The following is a 25,990-nucleotide window of genomic DNA, read 5'->3' as shown; positions in this document are numbered from 1 at the left end:
AATGGTTATTGGGGGTCATTTTGAGTTTTTTTCGACTTTATTACTACCTTCATTTGAATTTTTTATTTTCTAAAAATTTCGGGGGGGCTGTAGCTCCTTTAGCACCCCCTCTGCGTATGACAGTGTCGTCTAGATCTCCCTCCCCTAAATAGTCCTCGGCTCAAAAGTGACAGAAAAGCCAAGGTGAATTCTTTTTTATAATCTCTAATTCTCCGAAACTATTCTTTTTGGAATGAAAAAATAGAGATTAAAGTTGATTTCCAAAAAAAAAAAGAAGAAGAAGAAGTATTGAAGGACAATAACAGGGAAATTTTCCCTTTGTAAAGTCGGCTGGGCGTCTCAATGGCCTGCTGGAAACTAAGATTAGGTTCCTGGGCGTGTTTTGTGAGGTCGGATTTTTGCGGCCTTCTCTCTTCATAAAGCGGCTCTGGGGTTCGCCCATTCTCAAATAAATAGGTACCATTGAAGGAGACACCCCAAGGGGCGGGGGAGGCTAAAGGAGGCTGGAGCATGATGCTTAAAAACCAAAGGATAGAGAATGAAAGTGAAAATAAGATTGATTGATTTGTGGTTTTAAGTCCACTTAATATTTAGTTTAAAGTGGGATCCGAACCACTGTGCCATGTGCCTCCAGTGAAAATAAAGAGGCAAAACAGACTGAAAGAGAGGAAAAGGAAGAGGAAAACCAACCAAAACAGAGTATAATAACAGAGGAAGAGGTGGATTGAGAGAAATGAACATAAACATTTCTCAAGATGGACTGAGAAAAGGAACAAAGAAAAGAAACAGTACAGAACGATAAAGAGATAAAGGAAGGACGAGAAACAAAAAGAGAGGCATACAGAGAAATCTATAGAAAGAGAGAATGAGAAACAGAAGCAAAAGGTAGAAAGCGAAATAGAGAACGAGCAAGTGGAGGGAGAGAGAGAAAGAGAAGAGCAAGAAATGAAGGAAGCTCTATATCTGAAGAGCCAGGGAGAGAGAGAGAGCAAAGAACGCAGGAGGGAAAATGGAACAAGACCTAATCGTGAAAAAGGTACTATGGTTTTACACACACAGAGAGATAAAAGAGTTATAAATAAAAGTTAGTTTTCTGTATTACAAGTTCTAGACTCTCCCAAGTATCATTCCAGCTCAAATGAGGCGGAAAAAAAGTCGCCCTAGTTTCGAGTGTAAGCGAAATTTTAAAATTTTACTCGCTAAACTGCTGGAAAAGGAACACAATTCAATTGTATTCAAATATTATGCATTACTAAGGAATGCCTCCTAGGTGGCTTAAAAGTAACACCTTGTAATCAGAGGGCCCGGTTCAATAGCCGGTGAAGGCACGCAGCTCCCGAAGGAGTGGTTTGGATCCCACTTGAAACTAAATATTAATATTTCACCGGATTTCTGACTGTGATGCACCGCAAGATCATAAGTCTTATAGGCTCGAATGTCAGTTAATGAATGAATGCTTCCTTAGTTAATGTTACCAATGTCAAGTCACTGTTCAAATTGAAGGGGATTCCAGGAAATTGTCTCCTGTCTCATTTTCCCCAGTCTCCACATCTTCCAACCAGTAACATAAATTTTCTGTTATTTTTGTATAATTTGTCTTTTAATTTTTAGGTTCATTTAACGCCGACACGTCAGTCAAAATTGTCAATTTTTACATAATCTTACATTAATTTTTGTATTAAGTCCTATGTTATGCACAGATAGGCTAATTGGGATTGGACCTACAGTTTAAAGTGGGACCCTAACCCGGGAACCCTTGATTACAAGGTGATGACGTTACCACTATGCGATCGGGGAGATCATTAATTTCAGATGAAATTCATGGTTTGGAAATAAATTTATTAAAATTTTGTTACTCCACACCAAACTCACACAGAGCATTGTCATCCTATTAAATTTTGCGCTTTACGTTTTATAATAATAATAATAATATAATGAACGTTAATTTAAATGTTTATTTTATTATTTACTTTGAGCCTCAATAAATTAAAATAAGTCAGTTCTTGGGTCTCAGCGCGGCGCAAAAGATTTAGTATAAGTATAATTATTGTATTAGGTAAAAATAAAAGTCAAAATGCGAAAATGGGAATCTCTGAACCACCTTCCATCCTACATTTTCTTCAATTCCCATTATGATGCATATAACCTAGATATGTAAAAAAAATCGGAGAGCATCACAGAGTAAGTCAACGAAGTAACTGGCTTTCTTGATTCGGATCAGACTTGTACGAACCGACGTAAATTGTGTAAACTAAGTGATGGCTATTCACTTCCTCGACTTGCAAGACTGTCTGTCTTGTATTTTGAAAGTAGTCACCCACTGAAGGAATGAATGCACTTCCCTGAGTTTCCAAGGTCTTTGCGCGGACAAAACATAAACCAGATGTCAAAGCAAGATAAGTTTACGAATTGCGGTGTGAAACCCTCCCCCTCCTCCGCTCCGAGCGGCACATGACCGGTGCCGCAGATGGGAGGATACACATTCAGAGGGTTGCTTGCCCAGAAGCGACAGCAGTGCCATAAGCGGAAAATCCTCGAACTTGCAGAAGGCATGGGAACTAAATACTTGTCTTTTTTTAATAACATTATGTAATTTCTGTTGAAGATATTGTGCAAACGCTTGGAATTATCTATATAAATTCACGACGCTAAGATGCACAATATTGAACTTGAATGCTAAAATGGTTTAAAACTCTTCAAACGTCCCATTTAAAGCTGCTTTCAGATCCAATTAATGCTGAATTTCAAATTTTTTGTACGCCAAACTGGTATCCCAAATTGATTTTTTATTCATTACATCACTCCGTTTATCCTTCTAGAAAAGCCTTGCAGAGTATCATCGAAATTGGAAGCATATGTTAGGAGATTTTGTCAATAGAAGGAGAAGCAGTTTTCAGCTGTTGAGAGAAACATCCAGCCGAGGCTTAAGAAGGTATTTTTTTACAATTTTAAGTCCATATTTAACTTCATATTTTGGTAAAAAAATTACTAAATATGTATTTACATACTTAGCACATTTTCACTACATATAAATCCGTGCACTGGTTATGACAATCACCGTCACCCCGCTTAGCAAATAATCCAGAGTAATATCCACTGTATATCATACGAGACTTCCAATGAATTCACCCCCGAATAAATTAGTCTGCGCACGCATAAATGTCCGGGCGTGAAGGAGGTTTTTGCAGAGGTTGGTCCGGTGCTTCGGTTGTGTCCCAATTGCAAACATTCTGAAGTGCGAACAATGCCTAAATCGTCTTAATTGCGAACACATAAAAGTGAAAAAAAATAAATTCCATGCTCTTTTGCGAACACATGGAACTGAAAAATCTGCTTTCAAAGTCAAAGAATGTAGTGACTCGTAGAGACAGCTGGTTTGACTAGCAACAATAGCCAACCTGATTGACTCATCATGGTCTTCTGCTTTGTAAATCCCTCCAAGGTCATTTTACCCTTTCAGTCTGTAGAACTTTCATTCGTGTTTTAATTTCTAGAAAACTCGTCAGTGCCAAAATATATGTGGAACTGCTTCAACAGGAGGCACCGGACAAATAATGCAGTGGAGGGATGGAACCACAAAATCAACAGTGAGCTAAGTAGTCCGCATTGAAGAGTGGAAGACCTTATACATATAAAGCTTAATGGCTGAGGCAGAAACTACTAATGACGAATATTAGGATGGAAATGAACCTGGAATATGAAAAACGAAAAAACGAGTGGTTTCTTTTTTTGGATGAGATAGTAGCGAGGAGCACTAGGAGATTGATGGTATCCATAAATTTTTGAGGAACAGGATTACATGTTTTGAAATTTGAATTTAAAATTTACTTAAAGTTTATAATTAATTGACGAAGCTCTTTTCAGTTGAGAAATGTGCAATACGTATATCGTACAAAAAAATGAATTTGAATTTAAAGTTTTGGGTGTGTCAGCAGTTATGCTATTTTGAACCCGTCACGTGCACCAAAACTAAACTAACATAACTGTAATATCGTATGACTAAAATATTAATATATTCTGACCGGTTAATAGCTGAGATTGTAAAGGGGCACTGAGCACACATAAGAACAAAACACAGGACAACACACACACACACAGTCCTAAGAAGATTATACTGGCTGTAGGCCCAGAAGGTGTAGAAGCTAGAACCTTGTTAGTCTGCAAAATGCAGTCCAGGGTGTAATTCGTGGATGTGAGGTTGACAATTGGGTGGACTGCGTGGAAGGTCACTCCTTATACCCATGTATAGAAAAATATAGGGCACACTCTTATTATTAAATTATATATACTTTGGCGAAGACTTCAATCATGTCGAATTTTCTATGTTCTAAAAAGGCACTGACCAGTCTCAAGTTTTTAACCGAGTCCCTTTAAAATATTAGTTAAAAAGACCAGGAAATTGCGAGAGAAAGCTGTAGGCCCGATGGCTGAAAAAGTTGTTCGCAATTTGGACACAGCCCTTCGAGGCTATTCCTGTTCAGGCAGCATGTGTTCGCAATTAGGATTGTTCGCAACCAGGACCGTTCGCAGTTAGGACGACTCGGTTCTTCACGGCTAACATCCGCTGGACAATTAGAAGTCTCAGCAGGTGGCAAGTGGAAAGAGAAAGTTGTAAACAGAAGAATTCGTTGAAAGTTAGGATTCTGGTAAGACCTGACTGAGGCTGACTGAGAACGATTTCTCGTCATTTCTAAGTAATTAACTTTACCATTTGCAAGTACGGAAGAAAATATGCTTAATGAAATGTAGTTTAGAAAGACCACTAATTGAATTTAAAAGTATTAATATGCGTGTAGAAAAAATGGTCGGGGAGTTGTAGCTCCCGCCAGGGACGTCATTAAATGTGACCCCGGGAAGGTCTTTCCACCATGAAGCATCCCACCAAAATGTTTAATGTTTTAGAGCAAAATTTACTTTAATATTATAAAAACACCGCAAATTATTTATTTATTAATATAATATTTGTATGTGAATTACACTCGGTTTCATCTTTATAGCAATTCCAATTTTTTTAATAAAAATTAAGTCTATGTAGCTAAATTTTGGAAAATTTTAAATGATAGTTTGCAAAATATCAGCTGCCATGTTTATTTATAGTTTAATGATAATTACAATATTTACGATTTAACATGATTAGTATTTTGTATATTATTATACATAAAATGTTTGGTATTTTTGCCTATAACATTATTGAATTTTAAATCAAGAGAAATTTAAGTGTGTTTACATATTACATATTACATTTCCGTTCTTAGAGACTAATAAACACCATTAAATGATGACGATATATTTGCACCAAAAGTGATTCTGATATCTACAAATCCCTATGTACATAATTCTGTAAATTATTTCTTTACAGTGATTTAAATCAGTATTTTTTTAATCAACTGATTTGAATCTTAATTTAAATCAATTCACCTTCTTAAGATACATACTTAGTTTCCACAAAGGATCATGGGTAATGGTTAGTCATGAAGTGACGCAACCATGAAGCATTTTATTGTCATTATCGATCCCAGAAAATTTCCACACAGTTGAGCCTAAGTAAAGCAAGCTTATTGGTCAAGAATGTGGATGAGGCAAATATAAATAAAATTACAAAATATCAACGAATAACAATACTCAAACATGTCGAGGTCATTGCAGATAAAGGGTACACGAAATAACAGGATATCCTTCCAAAACCAAAATATGAGTTTGTTCAATAGTTTATAGAAAAGATTCAAACACAAAACTAAGTTTATTGCGGCGTCAGAGCAACAATAGCTCCAAAGGGAAATGGAAGAGAAAGATATGGCGTAAATCTATTATGTTTGGAATATAAAGCAAAAATGTGAAAATGGAATTATTCATTGTGGAAAGGGAAAGCACGTAGAACACTTGTGGGTAAAGAGATAAATAAGTCTTTTAAGAGACTAAAGCAGATAAAAAACTGGTAGGGTGTTGATTCAACTTCGCATCATGGCTGTGTTCAGAATGGGGCTGCTAATAGTTTTCTCCTTTTATATTCTACGTGACGTATCATCAAAATTCCACCACACAAAGGTGAGTTTGAAGTTTCTGCTTTAACAGTTCTGATGCTTGTGTCTGTCACGTGTTTGAAAGCAAGTCCAGGTTTCAAATTTGCTATTTAAGTCTTATTATTCATCCTTTCAGGGTTCGAATTAAAGAGAATATATCTGGCACTTCTCCAACACCCGCACTAAACCCAAATGCCGTCGGCAGCATTATAACAAGCATGGGACGGATTTTTATGTAAATACATATTTATGTATGAAGTTGAAATCCGATATATTTTGTACTATCCTTGCGTGTCATGTCATGTAGACTCGAAAAATTCAGTTTTTATTTTTCATATTTTGCATACATTATGTTTTGACTCATATTTTACATATTTTAGTTATTTGTGCATATTATTTTCATATTTCAGAACATTTCTCAACATATACTCCATATTCGCGCAATAACTACATGTCCCCGTATGACCGAAAGAGTTTGGTGAATTTCTTGTGAATATCTGACAAATTTGAAATACACCCCCATAACTTCTTGCGATTTTGAATGCGGTTTTAGTCAATGTAAATTCAACACAAAGAAATTCACAGTCGAACACTTACAACCAAATTTTGTATTCATTGTTTTGGAAATAGAAAATGAAAACACGTTTCCTGTTGTTTTACAATCAATATTAATGTAAGAGTACAGTATTTTACGTTGCACATGTAGTGTCTCATGTTAATATTTAACTCGATATTTTGGTGAAAATAACTAAATATGTATTTACATATTTAGCACATTTTTGCTACATGTAAATCCGTTGCCTGAAAATAAGCATATTAAAAGCTGCAAATACTAATATGTCCATTGGACTTTAAACGTAAATACAATCAGTTGCCGCGCCAGATTTTTGGTATAAGTGGGCCCTGGGTGATTGTCAAAGACTTGGGTGAGCTACATCTTCAAAGAAAAATAATATTTTTACAATTCACACTGTTGTTGCATATCCAAACAAGACAGGTTTCCTTTTTTATCTACCCACTTTCATTATATTCATCATGAAATTTCCATACCGCATTTTGACAAGAGTGGACTTGACGAACTGGATCGATTAATTTGATTATCTTATATATATATCTCTCGTCTACATTTGTCTAATCCAGACAATGAGGATGAAATTGATGAAAGAACAATCAAAAGCACTTGAACAGGACACAGCACAAGCCCCGCAGATGATTGGTTAATCACACATGCTGCAAATCCAACGCTAGTTCACAATAATGCAGTCCACGTGGAGGAGATTGACTTTTGGATTTCCTCACAAAGGCTCACCCCTTACACCCCTCATTGGTCTGGGAAATTTATGTCAATAAAAGGCTTCGAGCTATTGTCGCCATCATCTACATGAGGTGCTGTATGTGGAGATAGGCCCACATACATTCCCAGTCTCTTGCAGTTGCGAGACCGCCCTTACCAACCACGCCGCATCCCCCATTTGCAAGAGGCTGAACGTACCCCGGAGCCTGCCCGTGCATAGACGTTGTTGTAAATGTTTCCACCTTAAATCACCCATCTGAAAATCAAATTTTTTAAAAAAGCCAAACGCCTGAGCGGAAAATTCTCCTGTCCTTCTCTCTCGTCTTCTCATATCAATTTTGTTAATTCTGTACTTGTTCATTCAGGACAGACAAACACAAACATCTATGTCTTACCGAGATTCGAACCCGGGATCCCAGTCGTCGTAGAGCGCTGACGGTTCCACCATTTCTGCTCTCTCCTATAAAACCTGTACATAGATCCTAAAGAAAGTCAATGTATTTTAATGGAGGCACAAAGTGGTTCGGATCCCACTGTAAACTGTAGGTCCAGTCCCGATTAGCCTTACCGTACATACGAAAGTGGACTTAGAACACCAAATCAACCAATCAATGTATTTTAAACACTAGGGTCAACACAAGAAGTGTTTTAATTTTTTAAAAACATTATATTTTTATTTTTAGAAAGAGCTAATGTCTAATGAGAGTGTTGCAAAATGAGACAACAATTCTCAAGAAACTTGAACTTCGCTACAGCAAGCAATTAAACAGGGATTACTCAGGAATATATTCGTGTGAGGGAATGAATGTGCAGACTTCATGATTTCAAAAATTCTTACTGGCTATTGTTCATATTATTATTTTTAATAATAATTACTGTGTACGAACACATCTATTCGCCAGTAGATGAATCCCATGGCAACCTCCTTTCAAAGCAACTGTTATTATTATCATTATTTATTATCATTAAAGTAGGGTTGCAATTAAGCTTACAATTTTCTTTACATAGAATCTGTAACTACAAAAACAGCTTTTTGCCCTACATGAATCAATATACAGTTATGCTATTTCTTTATAAGTATACATAAAATGGAATATTATAAATTTATATAATTGAAGAATATAAGAAATAGAATAAAATAAACATTTCTGTAACTACACAGGTTGTCATTCAAGTTGTTGCTAAACCCTAGTCACTAAAATACCGAAAGAACACATTATTTTTTACCAAGAAACAGAGCTCTGACGTTCCAGCTTTGCAGTGTGGTATTTAAGACATTTCCAGGGGGATACTACTGACTGTCTAGAGGCAGCTTTAGATAATGTGTGTGTACATGGGCGTCCGGAAGGGGGGGGGGCAAGGGGGCCACGGCTCCTCCCTGGAATATGAATGTGTACCTAAAAATTATATATTTCACACATAATTTCATTTCAACCACAGTAATTTATGTTAATTATTATAAATTCGTTGAGGAAACATGATAATTTCAGACTGAAATAGTGAGAATCGACAATTGACAAAGAGCAATGACTAATGAACAAATAATAGTGAACCCCGAATCTCGTTGATACCTTCTTTTAAGCTGCTACCAAATACGTCCTAGCTGAATGCTCAGCTTTTCCGTATTTGCCAGCCGATGACGGGTTTGAACTAGGGATGGCCAAACGGATCCGGATCCGAAAATTCCGGATCCGGAATCAGATCCGAGAGTTTCGTATCTCAATCCCATTATAATATTACCACACCTTAAAGATATTATGATCTTCGATTACAAAGAAATTTTTCATTAGTTAGTCCTACAAGATTTTTTTCAAGTGTTGTTCCTAAAATACTTTGCTACGCATCGGCTAACACACTCGTGCACAAAAATAATCTTACTTGTTTAACATAAAATGTCAGATGTGATTTTGTAAAGGCCATTGAAACGAATATGTTATTCATTCGAATGTACGAGGTAAATTCAAGTTCTAAAGTCTCCTATTTTTTCTTTCATAAACAACTTACACAACAGAGATGAAACTTCATTCACTTCTCAACATAATCTCCCTCTAGACGTACACACTTTTCGCAACGTCGACGCCATGATTGCATGGCCGCCGCGAAAGTTTCTTTAGGGGTTAGCTTGCCCCACTGGAAAATTGCCGATGCAATAGCAGCACGAGAGGAAAGTCCTTCAGCGTTGGGAAAAGCCAAAAATCACTAGGTGCAAGGTCAGGGGAGTATGGACGGAGCATGTGATTCACTTCAAATTTGTTTTCCATGAAGAGCGGCTGAACAATGTTCGCCCAATGAGGAGGTGCGTTGTCCTGATGAAAGAACACAGCTTCATCCATTTCCGGCCGTTTCTCTCGCAATGCTGGAAGCAACTTGGTCCTCAAATCAGTTCCATAGCTCTTACCCATCATTGTGGTACCCTTAGGATAGCATTGCAGGAGTATAACGCCTTCGCAGTCCCAAAACATCCCTTTTCTCAGCAATGCAGTAATTGGCGTCTAATTCGTGGGCGAGGCTCCTTTGGTTTGTTTTCATACGACGTTCGACATTCCTTGAACTATCAGACCCACGAACGCACACGTCCATGACACCACCACAGTCTCAGTCAATTTAAGATGAATATCGATGGATGTTACTCCACGCAGGTGAAGAAAATGGATAATAACACGCTGTTCTCTCGATGTAAGTGATGTCATTTCCAGTATCAAAAACATGTCCGCCGTTAGATAGCGCCACTAGCTTCCTATGGGCCGTTTCGTGCTATCATCTGGCCTCATCAACCTTCAAGAATGGATGCTTCTTCTTAAACAACTTTCACGTCTATAATTGCTTCTATTAAGGGCGTTCGGAAATGAATTGGACAAGCGTTATATAATCCACATTTGTTATATTTTACCTGCAATACAAAGATGTACATTACCAGTAATCTCCCCTTGACTGAATGCACTGCTCCCATTTATCGGGAAGTTTCCTGATGGCTGCAGAGAACCACTCTCTTGGAGTAGAGTTGCACCACTCACGGACAGCGGTCTGGAGTTCTTCATTAGATTAAAAGTGTCGACCACGCAATGCGTCCTTCATTTTGTCGAACAGTGCATAATCCGAGAGGCCTAAATCGTGTGAATACGCAGGATGTGGGAGCACCGTAAATCCCATTGTTGCCAATGTCTCCTGTGTTTGGCGGCTCGTATACGGCTTCGCATTGTCATGCTGAAGAATCACCCCGAGAGCCCATTTTCCTTGCCGGCTCTGCTGAATTCTGCGTCGCAGCTTTCGTAGAATTTCACAGTAGCTGTCGTTGTTTATAGTTTGGGTAGTGGGAAGCCAGTCCACCAGCAAAATTCCATCTTCATCCCAGAAAACTGTACCCATTTGCTTATTGGGAGTGAGAGTCGGTCGAGGCTTTTCGGAGCGTGGACTTCCAGTGTGTTTCCATTCCATGGATTGCCTTTTTTTCTCTCTGGAGTTTCGAAGAGGAACCAAGATTCGTCGCCATTCACCAGTCTTTCGAAAAAAATGTTCTCTGTGTTGGTTGCAACGACGCAACAATTCTCTGCACATGTCCATTCGCTGTTGTTTCTGCTGATCCGTCAGATCGCGAGGCACCCACTGAGCACAAATTTTCCTCATTTGCAGATCCTCATGAATTATTGAATGCAGAGTTGCTCGCCCAAAACCAGTTTCACATTGCAGTTGTTCAATTGTTACACGTCGATCTCCCATAATCAAGTTGGAAATACTTTGGATTGCTGCTGGGGTACGCGTTGACCTTGGGCGACCACTCCTGACGTCTTTGTCCACACTTTCGTTTCCCCTTTTGAAATTTTGAACCAACTGAAACACTGTACTCCGTGAAGTCGCTGACCCACCACAAACGTCCACAAGTCGGCGATAAATTTCGGATGCCGAAACACCCTCTTTAAACAGGAACCACGTAGTCCACCTCTGACCACGAGAATCACCTTCCATTTCGTAGCTTGTCCACGTATTAACTCACACCCGTTCACGTTATGAGTCAGCAATTCTCTCTGGTAGTGGCTCTAGCAGACCCATCTTGTGGTGGAATGTAGAACTATGTCCGACCGTTAGGCAAAATAAAGTTCGCTTGACAGATGTTGTTTACAACAATGCAGTGTTGCCAATCCAATTCATTTCCGAACGAACCAAATAGTAATGAAGAAAAAAATAGGAGACCTCAGAAATTGAATGCACCTCGTATTTGAAATGGAAAGACACATAAATGTGAGACATTCCATTCCAGGATGAAACCTTTAACACATTTAACAAGATAGAAATGTTATACAAAAATTATACAATTGTACTACAGTTACAGTTTTGAAAATTTAAATAAAACATTATAGTATATGCAGTGTTATATAATTACAAAGTGTAAGACTAATAAGTGTATTAATTACAAATCGCGCACGCGCGCACACACACTATATGTATATGGACCTTCCAGTTGTTTGACAGAAAAGTGTTGCAATTGAATTGGGAAGTTGGAAAGGTAACTAAAATGCATTGGCGTAACCACAGGGGGGGCAATGCCCCCAACCTTGGACGGAAATGAGTTCTAGGGAGGGGCAAGGGGGCCAAACATTTGCGACCAAGTGTGTCTATAGAGGGCAATTGCCGCCCACAACTTCAAATTGTATGCTTCGCTCGCAATGGCTGATTTTCTTAGTCTTATCAAATTCAGAACTGTAGCTAGGGGGCGGTGGGAGTTGGCCCTGGTCACCGAACGATCAAAATTAAAATAAGTTGTAAAATTGATTGATTGATTTGTGGTTTTACATCCACTTTACGCACAAAAGGCTAATTTGGACTGGTCCTACAGTTTAAAGTAGGATCCAAACCACTGTGACATGTGCCTTCAGCGGGTATCGAGCCCGAGACCCCTTGATCACAAGGCGACGATGTTACCTTTACACCATCGGGGAGGCACAAAAGTTGTAAAAGAGAGAATGCATTGGTGTCCCGTGAAATTATTTGCGCCGTGTTAAATCAATATTGACTTCAGCCTGCAAGAAATTTGGATCCAAGAATTTTCTTGCTCGCTTCGCTGGCAATTTTTCTTTCATTGTTTTCTGTAATGCATTGTAAATTACCAGACAGAGAAATAAGACGTGTCTTAATTGATTTTGTTTCAAATGCATGAACAATTGTTTGGAGGAAAGAGAGCGTGCACATTTGGGAGACAATTTATGTAATTTTTGCTGTTGGTTTATTGTGAGATGGATGAATTGGTGGTGTAATATTTTTAAATAATATATTTTGTATATACATGCATTAAAGCATAAAGAAACTTTGAATACGTACACAATTTAGTGTCCACGTCGCTCCATGTTGAATAATGTGAAACATATACCTATCGTGCATGAAAGTTATACATGTTAATGTAAAAAAGAATTATATTTGGAATGCATTTATCAAGGATTTGGTGTCTTTCAAAAATAAAATAGTTTGTGTACTTGTTTTCCATTATTTATGTGATATTGAACGTGTTGAAAAAATAATTCAAATCGTTTGTTCGAACACAAATGCTTTAGCACCAACTTCTACCCCCTTTTGCATAATTTACGAGGGTAATAACGTCTTTGGTACTACTACTACTACTACTACTACTACTACTACTACTACTACTACTACTACTACTACTACTACTAAAAATAATAATGTTATCCCCCAGGTATAAAATTTCTCAAGCAGAGAGGGGGACACAATTATCCAGAAAGGAAAATTCCCCCCATACCCCCTACAAATACTACCATGCTGCTTTGTTAAGTCTTTAAACTTTATTTGTAGCTAAACAAAATTTTATACTTTCAGAAATACTACATATCTGCGAAGGCAGATATCCTCTAGGTAAGGTATCGACGTTTCATTGTTTCCTTAATTCATTTTTTTTTAACAATTCGTCATTCATTATCATCGCAACAATCAACATAGAGAAGGCAGACAGAAAGAGACACTCACACACAGAGCAAGTAAAGCAACATAATATAAGCACTGGGAATGTACTAATATTCATACAAGGCGACTATGTAGACTATGCAGACACCGTGTAACCAATTAGACGTGCCAGTGCAGAGAGAGTCAAAAAGTGCAGGGAACTAGACGGGCTAATGTCTCGACTCGACAGTGGAGCATACAAGGGACCCGGTGACAATGCCAGAAGGTTGGCGCCTCCTCCCCCAACAATCTGTTCTTCCTCATTTCGCCCCTAAATCAAACAAAAATAGATATGTATGTACTCTTTTAAGTCACATACGACTTTTCGAAAAATATTTAGGTGTGTATTATTATTATTATTATTATTTATTATTTTAAGTAGAGTTGCACTTAAGCTTACAGTATTTTTACACAGATTATCTTACTTCACGAACAGCTTTTTGCCCTACATGGAATAATTTGTTAAGCTATACAACTCTGCTAAATGTTTGTAAATGTATAAAATATATAAAAATATAAGTGTACCTATATAATTGAAACACACAAATGTGCATAAAATTGTTAATTTCAATAAGAAGATGAACCTGATTTCTTATGAGTTGGAAACATTGCCCGCTTTCTTTGAATTCGCGAGACGGCTGGCCCAGCGCCGGCGGGCAACTCCACGGGGGTGACGGACAAGCGTGACAGGGCTACCACAAAGATCATCCGATCAATGTTACAAACCAATTTTTCCCAGCATGTAATTTCTCCAGGATAGGGGAATTGTGGAGCCAAACTGTTACAGGAGAGGGAACAGGGTTGCATATGGCGGGGGGAAAAACCCTCTGAGCTTCCTCAACAGTCTGGGTCAATGTTGCAAACCAATTTTTCCCTGCATGTAATTTTCTAAGGAACGGGGAATTTTGAAGCCAAATTATCGCAGGCAAGGGGAAAGTGTGTCATATGGCAGTGACAAGAACATCATTGAACGCTTGCAGAGGAGTTCAAAAAGAGGCCGTTGACCTTCAAACAACTAAAGATACAGTGGGGAGTAGAAAATTGTTGGCTGAGCGGGAATGGTTTAGGAAGGCATCTAAAAATTACCGAAATGACAAGGACCAGTTCTAGTCTAGATCGCGTCGAGTGGTCTTGGTGCGTGGAATTTATTTAGAGGCAGCGTGTGAATACATTAGTGAGTAGATTGTATTTTTGGGAATGATACATGCTGTGTTCTGTAGTGAACTTAAATTAGGGACATAACTAACAAGCTGTCTATTCGGCTTACGAATGACGATAAAGCTCCAAATCGTTGTGGATTTTTCTTGTATGTCCACTTTATGAACAGATAAGCTAATGGGGATCGGATCTACAGTTAAAGTGGTATCTAAACCACCATGTATCGAACCCGGGGCCACTTAGTTTCAAGGCAACAACGTTACCTCTGCGCCAACAAGGAGTAACCGAACTTAAAATCGTGAAAATTGGTAGGTTGAAATTTTATTTTTATTCTCGTATATAGGCCTACATAATATTTCACAATATGGGCCTCTTATTTATGCAAATAAGAATGACATTTTTGAAATACTTTCCTTACTGACAGTGTACATTCTCATGTTTTATTTATGAGGAATATATTTTTAATCACAGAGTCACATCACTTCAATCCGCCACCCCAAATGAGTTAATAAAACAAAAACACCCCCACCAGCAAATTTCTGTCCATTCGAACATTATGATATAGTGCAATAGCCCATGTTCTTAACCCAGTATACGCCACTGATATTGATAGATTAAAATCTTAATTTGTTGTTTAAATTGGTCAAATTTCTCTCCTTTCTCCAGGCAGTTGGTTTCACCCCTTACTTGCGATCGATGATAAGGATTTTGATCCATATCTTGCCTTCTTAGATTTTGGTATACTATTGGTGTTATTAACGCAGATTGGGGTAATGCATGTTGGAACAGTTGCCTAAACGGTGGGGGTGCCCTCTGTCGAAGTAATACCAGTACACTATCTTCGTGATATTGTGTAATTGTCTTGCATATAAGCAGCGTTAGCTTCTACACCCCAGTCTATGTCTCATTTGAACTACCCTCAAAGTTTATGTTTGCCAAACATAAATACACCAACAGGAAGATTTTGTTTTAAAAAAGGAAGTATGGACAATATACAGCCCCTACAAGTCGAAACTTAAAGCCAAAACTTTAAGACAGTTGTTAATTACAAAAGGTAACCTAAATTGGATATGTTCCGAATTTCATGAGTCAGAATGAAACAATTCATTCTCATTAAAAGTAGCTATCTTTCAAGATGTTTTGAAAGTGGACTAGGACCTGTTCATTGCATTATAAGTTCATTGTTTCTGTCTTAGCTAGTAAACACAAGTCACTTGATTTGCTAGTAGGCTTTCTTCTTCTTAGCAGCTGTTCATAAGTGTGCAGAAAAAATATCTTCTATTGTATTGATAGTTGCCAAATTATTTTGTTTTTTCGTATTTATGTTACACACAGGAATCGTTTCTTTTTGGGAAACAGGAAACACTTTGAAAAACTTGAAAATAGGGCTTTTGTGTATTGTGTCCTGCTTTTAGTTTCTGAAATTATGATCACTCTAGTTAAAATACCAGAATCTTTGACATTCTTTTACAACAACAACAATAATAATAAAGTAAAAACCTTCGAGCAGTCCTTATCTCCGGACAGGTATCAAGCACCACTGATAGTTTCCTACCCGGTTGGTGAAAATGAGTAGAGGTTGGAAATAATAATAATAATAATAATAATAGTAATAATAATAATAACGTTCCCTGCTCCTCCAAAATAGGTAATAGTCAGAGGTGTAGCCGTTAAATAAATAGTACCGACTCTCTTTACAAACTATATCGGAAGAATACACTGTATGTTTATTAATACAAGTATTATCAAATTTAACTACTTACACACATTTAACGTATAACACTGACTGATAAAAAATCCCAAGGAAGACTGAACATAAGAAAAACTAAGGCAATACTCTAGTATAGTTTCGTCTCGAGTGTTTCCCGATATAACTATTATCTTGTTGCTTTACAATAAAGAATTTATTACGATACATTAGGATTTGTTTACCTAAACGCATAATAAATTAATGTTAAATAAAACAAATTTACAGACTGAATATTTACTATAAATTTGTGAGGCGCTCTGGGTACATAAAATGAGCTGTCATGTGGGACACGACTACGCCACTGGTAACAGTTAGGTTCAGTAGTTTAATAATAGCTGATTATTTTTACTGGCATAAAAAAAGAAATTGGATTCTCTTTCACAGTGCCGTGATTTGGATTTATACATTTACGACTATGGGCACTGTGACGTAACAGACCGACGTCTCATTGGATTAGGGAACATTGATTGGAAAGCGGAAGATTGCTCTGTTGATGTATTCAATGGGGTGGAGATCATGGACTACCTGGAGGGAACTTGGACCGTAAGTATGAGAGATCATGGACTATTTGGAAGAGAATTTGGACCGTAAGTATGAGAGATCATGGACTACGTGGAAGGAACATGGGCCCTAAGTATGAGAGATCATGGACTATTTGGAAGAGAATTTGGACCGTAAGTATGAGAGATCATGGACTACGTGGAAGGAACATGGGCCCTAAGTATGAGAGATTATGGACTATTTGGAAGGAACTTGGACTGTAAGTATGAGAGGTCACGGGCTATCTGGTTGGAACTTGGACGATAATTACAAGATATCTGGTAGGAACTTGGACCGTAAATATGAAAGGAACCTAGTTCTATACCTAGCCAAAATTTACTTCCACGACGAGGCTAAAAGTGATAGTTAGTTGTATGCTTCGACACGTTCAATGGTTGTACATCCGTGAGCGAAAAAAATTGCCACCCTCGAAAATTTCAGAGCCAAATCTGCACGATGTGACAACAAAGCTGTATGTACTTATTTCTGACGAATAATTACAAATAATTAAACAACTGATAAAGTTCGCAACACATTCTTTGCTCTTGCTTCATTCGTCAACATTGCTATTGCTGCAGATATCTTCTGAAACTCTGTGAATATGTGAAAGATGATAAAAAAATATTATTTTCAACTTCATAAATATTACATGCTGAATTATTGCATAAAATGAATATTGAAAACAAATACGCAAACATGCGGGCACACAAACACATACACATACACACACACAAAACATATATATAGCCAGAAATTAACACAATAGCAATTGGATGTTTGGTCACATAAACAACACGCGTGTTGATCTTAATTACGTGTCCTACCATGTCGACGATGAAACTGCAAATGGTGCGAGTTCTTCACAGTTTGTAACATTGTCGATCGCCGTGGCAGTCTTTCCGACTCAACTTTTGGCTTGTAGGAGCTGGTTACATTCCTACAGGCTAAAACAATCATACGTAAGGACATAAAAAAATATCATGGCCACAAACCAAACTGTAATTTGTGGGGGAAATATGTCAACGGATCTCTCGCGAAATATAAAGTTGGAAGAAGTGAAAAACGTTAAGAAATCACACACACTTTCTTGATTTGACTAGGTAGTTGCTGTTGAGTGATAGATTTGTTCCTCAGCCTTGCCTTCAGGAGGATGCAGCAAGAATATCAAGTGGTTCATTCGCAACGTAAGGCGACCCTGAGTAATGCTGCAAAATGATTTCTTTCCTATAACACGAACTTCTTGCCATCAGAATTGGTATTATTAATCACGTTATTATTAATATAATTTTTATTATTAATATTATCAGCTTATGTAAATATCGAGTATTTTCAACACATACATGAACTACTAGACGTTCCGATACTTGTAAGGAACAAGTCATATTTTCATTAACGTTGTAATACTTTGCAATACTACATCGCGCTGCGACGCCAAGGGTCCCGGGTTCGAATCCCGGTCGGGCTTGGTTGTTTGTGAATGACCATTCATCAATTTCATCATTTCATCACTCATCCCCATCTTCGCAAATTAGCCAAGAGGCACAAAACGCGAAGTAAAATAAACTAAATCAAATCATATCAAATCAAACTTTGCAATACTAGGCTCTTCAATCTTGAAATGTTTCCGACAAACGCAAACAAATATTTATAACGAATATTGCAGCACACTGTAGCCAACGTCGTGCTTTCGAAAGTTATTTCAAATGGTTTGAAACGATAGTGATAACAATAGGGCAACTTTAATAGCATACACATACATTATAAACTCTAACATACGTCAAAAAAAGGAAAGAAAAAGTATTGGCCGAGTGTAGACTCGAACATGGGATCAAAAATGTCAGTCTGAGTTTATAAGTAGGACGCAGTAACCATCTACTCTAGATTTCTCTCTTCTATTTCACTCTCTTCACTCAACATGCTCTTCGCTCGGCAGATACCGCATGGCACGTATCTCCCGGCCACTTCTTCCAACTTTACATTTCGCGAGAGATCCGTTGACATATTTCCCCCACAAATTACAGTTTGGTTTGTGGCCATGATATTTTTTAAGTCCTTACGTATGATTGTTTTAGCCTGTAGGAATGTGACCAGCTCCTACAAGCCAAAAGCTGAGTCGGAAAGACTGCCACGATGATCGACTCGGTAATGTTACAAACTGTGAAGAACTCGCACTATTTGCAGTTTCATCGTCGACATGGTAGGACACGTAATTAAGATCAACACGCGTGTTGTTTATGTGACCGAACATCCAATTGCTATTGTGTTCATTTGTGGCTATATGTGTTTTGTCTGTGTGTGTGTGTGTTTGTGTGTGCGCATGTTTGTGAATTTGTTTTTCAATATTCATTTTATGCAAAAAGTCAGCACGTAATATTTATGAAGTTGAAAATAATATTTTTTATCACTTTTTGGAATCAACATACGAATCATCTTTCAGGCCTCCCCGATGGCGCAGTGGTAGCGTCGTCGCCTTGTAATCAAGGGGTTCCGGGTTCGATACCCGGTGGAGGCACATAGTGGTTCGGATCCCACTTTAAACTGTAGGTCCAGTCCCGATTAGCCATACTGTGCATAAAGTGGACTTAAAACACCAACTCAAACCAAACGAATCATCTTTCACATATTCACAGAGTTTCAGAAGATATCTGCAGCAATAGTAATGTTGACGAATGAAGCAAGAGAAAAGAATGTGTTGCGAAATTTCGACGTACTGGTGATGCTACTTTCTCGCATGTGAGGTTTGCTACACTGAACCGCCTTGTTGTCACATCGTGCAGATTTGGACTTTGAAAATTTCTAGGGTTGACGATTTTTTCGCTCACGTGTGTACCGTAATTTCATTCTTCAGTATTTTCACCGTAAATAAAATAAACTTAGAAACAATTATCAGATAGCACGTAAGTTAACTGCAAGTTAAATCGAATGTCGATTTATCTTGCAGTTAACTTACGTGCTATCTGGGTAATGAAGCTTCCAAGTAACATACATATACAGTACATGTCGACAAATAATATACGATGTTAAACGTTTGTTTATTATGTTGAAGGGTGCAGTTCGATAGTAAAGTATACAATACATTTTATCAAAATATAAAAACGTTTAAGTTCATAGAACAACGGGTTTTCACCTCTACCACTAGGGAAGGGGTAAAAATGCATGGAAACAAATGAAAAAAGAACAACAATGAATTGATTGTAATGTTCTATCGGATACGTTTATTGTTTTCTTTTCATTTTTTACATGGAGCTACAGTAATTTTATCACTGGTGTCCTAGTTACCATTGAATTCACCGTTCAATTATTAGTGTTCATTGTAGATATGAAATCTTTCCATTGAAAGTTTACTTATTAATCATTATAATGCAAAATAAATAAACGTACATAAATAATAATAATAATAATAATAATAATAATAATAATAATGCATATACAGGGTGTTCCAAAATAAGCGTCATGACTATAGGGATGTGTTCCTCTTATGCAAAGAAAGAAAATAGTTTACGTAAATATAGGTCCCAAACTGTTTGGTTTCCGAGTTATATAAGTTTTCATAAAACGTGCGAAGCTTTCCTGCACCCCAAGATTCTGTTTAACACGATCTGTTAGTTGTCTGGTTTGTGCTACCTACATGTTGGGTGTATGTTCTTAAGACCATGAACGCAAATCAGGAGCTAGCAGACATGAACTATATATATGGTTTGGCGAATGTCCATACAGTATAGACAGGAATTTGGGAGCGTTTTCGCGGAACCATGTCACATCTGTGTTTGGTCTGTTTTGAACATCTCTAGGATACTGTGTCATGAACCACCTGTGAGAGAGATAAAATCATTTCAGTTCACACGTATTGTGAAATCGTATAAATCGGTAACCAGATATTTCCGCACCTACTTTTACATAAACTTTATTCGCTGTTTACACATGAGAAATAAATTCTTGAAGTTATGCCGCTTATTTTTAGGACACCCTGTATATTTATATTTTTTCTCTTTTTTTTCTTGTTTTTTTTTGCATTGAACAGGCTTGTTTTTACGGAGCAAATATTGAGAGGTGTGTTGATGACGTCTGCCCTTACCTGTCTCACGACGATGCGGGTGATGGTAGTTTCTTGACTGAATTCGTGTTCCAGGCTGCTGGGTTCACCCGGGACGATTCGTGCGACGTACAAAAGGTAAAAATAGCCTTCAGCTTGTTCTTTCAAGTGTATAAAGCCAGTAAGGTATAAGGAGAGAAAGCCATAACGTACGTACAAGGTAGCTTCACTGCAGATTTGAGCAAATACACTCTGTAAAGAAAAAATAGCGACACTTGCTCGGATATGTTTTTCACAAGATTCATTAACCAACACCCCCATTTCTTTAATCTTTTCATTTATTTTTTATGTTTAAATGCAAGAGGCTCCCTCTGGTGCTACTCTGTTGCATGGAGACCGATTAGTGCTTCGTGCAATGCGAACTTCTCGCCTACACAGTTTACTAATGCATTCGAGAACGCTCCTTCACAGTCAGTGTCGCTATTTTTTTCTGTATAGAGTGTAGAAGTATTCAATTGATTTAAGATGAAAAAGTTCGTTATATTTGAGTGTAAAGGGCAAAATTAAACTGTTGTCAATCGTAGCACGTCGCGACCAGTAACACTGAAAAACAAACCTTACTGTTATTGACGAGATAACTGTAATTTCATCTGTTGTTTAGAAGTAACATGGAGATAGAGAAGTAACATAACGAAAGTAAGCTTCTGTCGCTCTAGTGTCTAGTCCATTAAGGTAAAGTCATAGTAGAATAGCCTACGGATAGAACCATGACTCAGCAGAAATCCGACACATCCGGTGTTACGTTACATCCGGTGGCTTTGACGACAGCCGTGGATGAGCGGATATATCGCTGACTCAGCAGAAATTTGACGTGCCTGTTGACCTTGAAGACGTCTGAGTAAGAACCTTGTGGCGACGTGGAAGGGGGAGGAGGTAATTGACCCGTTACGTTGTGCGCGCGCATTCTACTGTCATCCATTATATCAAAAAGTGAAATATCTGTATAAATGTTGTGTGGCTATGAATATTCTAGAATATTTAATCATTCTGATTTAGAATATTTAATTCAAGGGCTCTGAAATGTAATAACATTCTAAGAAATAGTCAACATAATGGATTTATTGTAAATATCTTTAAGTATTGAAATTACCTTTAAGATATGATTTTGTTGTCGTCTAGGCATTTTATCAATAAGCCCATTGCATAGAAAAGCGCCAAAATTGTAAGTTCAGAGACGCCATTTTTTTTCTATCTGGTCCCTCACTAGACCTATTGGGAAGTGCCTAGCTGTTACCTTCTTCGGGCTATTCTGGTGAAAACTGGGTTTTGCACTTCGCTAACCAGTTGCCAAATTGCCGGTGCCTGTAATATTAAGTTAACTAGGGTCCCTGTGATACCAAAATACAGATGATAAAAATCTACACCCTGTCCCGGTAATCTCTGGAGCGAGCGAATAGAAACAAGTCTCTGCACAGGTAGTGACTTGATAGGGTTCGACCAATGAACACGTAAGAAGGAACTGGATTACTTGCAAGTGGAAAAATGACTGCAGCTAACAGCCATTTCTATCGATTACGTGGGAGGAGCGCACGTGAGATCAGCGCACAGCAAGATTTCGTGGGACTAGCGCATATTATCTCAGGTGTTGTGGGATTAGCGCACAGTATGATTATCAATAAGAAACTTCCATTCGCACTCTTCTTTCGAGACTTGGGACTGGACAACGTGTAGATTAATACACGAAGGTGGTTTAAAAGTTCTTCTCTCAGCAGCTTCTATTACAGATTCGTCAACTTTTCAGAACGATCTTCAATCAAATTTACAACTTACGACAGAGAATTGAGGCAACGAAATAAATCTTCAGTTTCGACATATTTGTCTAAAATTGTTTTTATACGCCTGTCAGTTTCAATATACTGTTTCTTTCCTCTTAGGAACTTCCTGCATTAGCATGAATTGAAAAAAATTGCTCAAACTGTTTCAGACAACTTTTGAATGTTCCGTCAAGGTAGAAAGAATCACAAGATGTTAATAATTTCTTGCCAAGTGTTACTTGCAAACACCAGACATTTCTTTTCGTTGTCCACTGTCAGGTCAAGCATAAGGAAGCTCGTCCCGTCGGAAAGTCTCAACTCATTTTCATCCAAAGAGATTTCGGAATTACCAATCGGATTTTGGGTTGTTTCCAGTGTTTTCCTACGTATTTCACACAAAGAGGTTTTTACGTTATCATATTTTGGAAGAGACAAGGTTTACCCTTGGCACTGGTAATAACATCCATTGCGCATTCACCTGCAAGGAAAGAAAGAAGAACATTTGAATATGCGCTTCACCCACGATCTTTTTCTCTCTGTGCGCAGATCACACTGTGCGCTCCTCCCACGTGCGCTTCTCCCACGACACCTTTCTATCAGTGTGTACTTCTCTCACTCGCCTTCTTCCCTTCTCTACCGCTATGCACGACCTTGAAGAGTAAGGTGAAGTTGTTAGGTCTGAATCTTTGCGCTAAATTCAGTTCTACCTACTCTATCTGGGTTGAGTTATCATTATAAATGCATTTGCGAAAGTGTAAATAAAAAGAAGAATCAGATATTCCTAACCTTTTATTTCAAGTTTAAAAGGCAAAAATTCCAACAGCAACGACTACGTAGGACCTAGTTGTTGTAAGTTACATTACCCTAAGATGTATGACACTTGGTACTAAAGCTAGACCAATCGAATGCTCTAGAAGATTCCCCATTTTATACCAAAACATTGTTTTTTGAGTTAGTATCTAGCAAAGTTTGTAACCACCTTTAAAATAAAAGATCGCTTCAATATTACAACCACGCTAGATAGCAGAAGGACAATTCATATTTTTGATCAGAGGTCTTGTTGTCTCAATGATTAATCATGTTTTGAAGTAATGCCAATAATGCTATTCATTACATACATGGTCAACAAATTCTTGATATTATTCACATTGATGTGCATTACAATGTAAAGCATGGTTAACATAGAACAACCAATGTATATATATTATGGCTCATCTCTTTATACTAAGACTAAGGACATAGACCAACCAACCTACTACATATGTACTCTGTATGTATATAAAAACTCCTCAACGGACGGAGACTTCTCTTGCGGGGCTCCCTTATCGCACAACGCTAACGTCTGACGTCACCGGGGAACGATTTTATTGTTAGGCTAAATCCCTAACTTATTAGTTTGAGCTAATTATGTTTAGTTCTCTTAGCATAAATAATACATTTTCATTGTATTTATGCTAAGAGAACCAAACCTAACAGACCTAACATAACCTAACCTCGTCTGACGTCAGAACATATTGTTTTAGCGTTGTGCGATGAAGGACACACTTCTCTCACCGAGCAGAGAATATCACGTGATCCGATTCAAAATACAATCGAATCCACAGTAGTACCAGATCTTGTAATTATTATAATTATTTCCTAAACGAACAGGTCGCAACGTTACAAAATTTTCAGAATATGTTTTCATGCGGGAAGAAAGAAAGTGTATTCATAATAGATCCTAAAGTCCAAATGCTAAAAATATGTTAATTTGCAATACACACATTTTAATTCTGTATTTTCAGGGACACCTTGAACGTAAGGAGCCATTCAATGCCGATTTATCGCTTGCCATTGATCATCTCAGAAGTTTTGAAGGAAACCAAACGATTTATGTAAAAGCCTTTGACGCCGAAAAAAACACCATCGGCTGTGCTTGGGTATCTGGAGGCATCAAACGTGGCTCGCCACTGGATGCAAAGCCTAAGCCTCCTAAAATTGGTTAAGAATGTATGGTGACATTGATATATAATGCCTTGTTAAAGTGCACATGTACTAAATCAAATATAGTTAATTGGTAAATATATGGAATGGAACATAGTGTCTAATGCTTTGTTTAGTGCATGCTTTGTTTATAACTTGAGTTATAATGTTCTTTAATTTTTTCCTTTATAATAATGCTGTTATTTGTAAATCTGCGTTATTTTATAAATCAGGGTTGGACTGGGACTGCCAAGAGATCGGTGGTAATTTATTTTCAAGAGAGCGCCCAAAAAATAGTTGATTGCAATAGCTTTTCTTTACAGTAAAGGCTGAATTGATACATATTTACACTTTCTATACAGTGCCTATTAAAAGTAGAGCAGAGGCGTGGCGTGCATGTAACCGGTGTTACCGCAGGTAGCAGCAAAATGTAAAGAAATTAAAAAGTTTCTTTCAATAGAATAACAACATTGTTAAATACGTTAACCGACAGCATTGCGGTCGAGTGTATATTGCAGATGACATTTTTTTCTGCGGGGTGTAAGAGGTGCTCCTTCCACGTAGTGCACACAATAGTCAACCTCACTTCGACGTAGTACACCCCGCCTGGACTGCAGACTAACGAGACTCTGGCGACTGACCCCATGGCCAGTATAATTTTGTGTGTGTTGTCCTGTTTTTTGTCCTTGTGTGTGTGTGCTGAGTGCCCCTTTACAGCCTCAGTTTCTAACGAAAGTCAGAAGATTTTAAGATTTTAGTTATGCAACGTTAGAGTTGTTATGTGTAACGATAAGGGGGTGGACCCCGTATAATGTGACGGGTGCTAAATAGCCTTAGTGCTGACGCACCCAAAATTTTAAATTCAAATTTTAAAAAAATCATTTTTTTCTGCAGCCGACGGAAGAGAAGAGGCAGGCCTTTCCGCTACCCTCAAGAGGCAAGTATGCTACGGGGTTATTCATATGCCTGTTTAGGGTCCCAGTTGCCGGTCCAGCCTACCGGATCAGCAAGTGTTGTCACATTGGATTTCCAGAAAGAGATAAATCCCGCCTAAAACGGGGATACTACACTAGTGTCCAACATTAAAGCAACAAACAAAAATAATTTCCTCGTGTGACTTTTTTTTTTAAAAAATTGCCAAGTTTAACCTGTTGCTATCGTGATTTTTTGTAGATAAATCCTGGCACATTAAGGTTAGTTTATTTTCTATCTTAAACCAGTTGTCTGTGACATCATAAATATTACTATCACCTGATCGTATTTGTGGTCAAATGAACACACGGGAAGGATTTCTGTTTGTTGCTTTAATTTTGGACATTAGTATATTTCTCTGAAGCAACTAGAGTTAGACTGCAATGCCAAAACTGGATTTAATTACAACTGAGACCGTTGACGTAATAGACGAAAAGATAAGCACTTGATGCGATCTCTGATTTGGACAAACCTTGCTCCAAAAAACTAAGTTGGCAACAC

At 37.8% G+C, this 25,990-nt stretch overlaps 1 protein-coding gene across 1 annotated transcript; it reads left to right on the top strand.

The window, feature by feature from the left end:
* Positions 1-5,874: 5,874 nt before the first annotated feature.
* On the top strand, positions 5,875-24,608 carry LOC145982355 (uncharacterized). Its single transcript, XM_083115912.1, has 4 exons — positions 5,875-6,045; positions 16,553-16,711; positions 20,730-20,879; positions 24,340-24,608. The coding sequence occupies exons 1-4, from the start codon at positions 5,962-5,964 to the stop codon at positions 24,538-24,540; spliced, it is 594 nt and encodes a 197-aa protein (XP_082972038.1). The 5' UTR covers positions 5,875-5,961; the 3' UTR covers positions 24,541-24,608.
* Positions 24,609-25,990: the final 1,382 nt, after the last annotated feature.

Source organism: Lepisma saccharinum, unplaced genomic scaffold (assembly GCF_977018435.1).
Source record: "Lepisma saccharinum unplaced genomic scaffold, izLepSacc3.1 HAP1_SCAFFOLD_145, whole genome shotgun sequence".
Lineage (NCBI taxonomy): Eukaryota > Metazoa > Arthropoda > Insecta > Zygentoma > Lepismatidae > Lepisma > Lepisma saccharinum.
The sequence above is the reverse complement of the archived record's forward strand: the minus strand, read 5'-3'. Positions and strand labels throughout refer to the sequence as shown.

Bases quoted from the DNA above. Each gene is read 5' to 3' on its own strand.
- LOC145982355 (XM_083115912.1), top strand. From the start codon at position 5,962: ATGGCTGTGTTCAGAATGGGGCTGCTAATAGTTTTCTCCTTTTATATT. The intron at 16,712-20,729 runs GTAAGTATGAGA...TGCATTGAACAG, and splicing joins ACCTGGAGGGAACTTGGACC to GCTTGTTTTTACGGAGCAAA. The intron at 20,880-24,339 runs GTAAAAATAGCC...CTGTATTTTCAG, and splicing joins ATTCGTGCGACGTACAAAAG to GGACACCTTGAACGTAAGGA.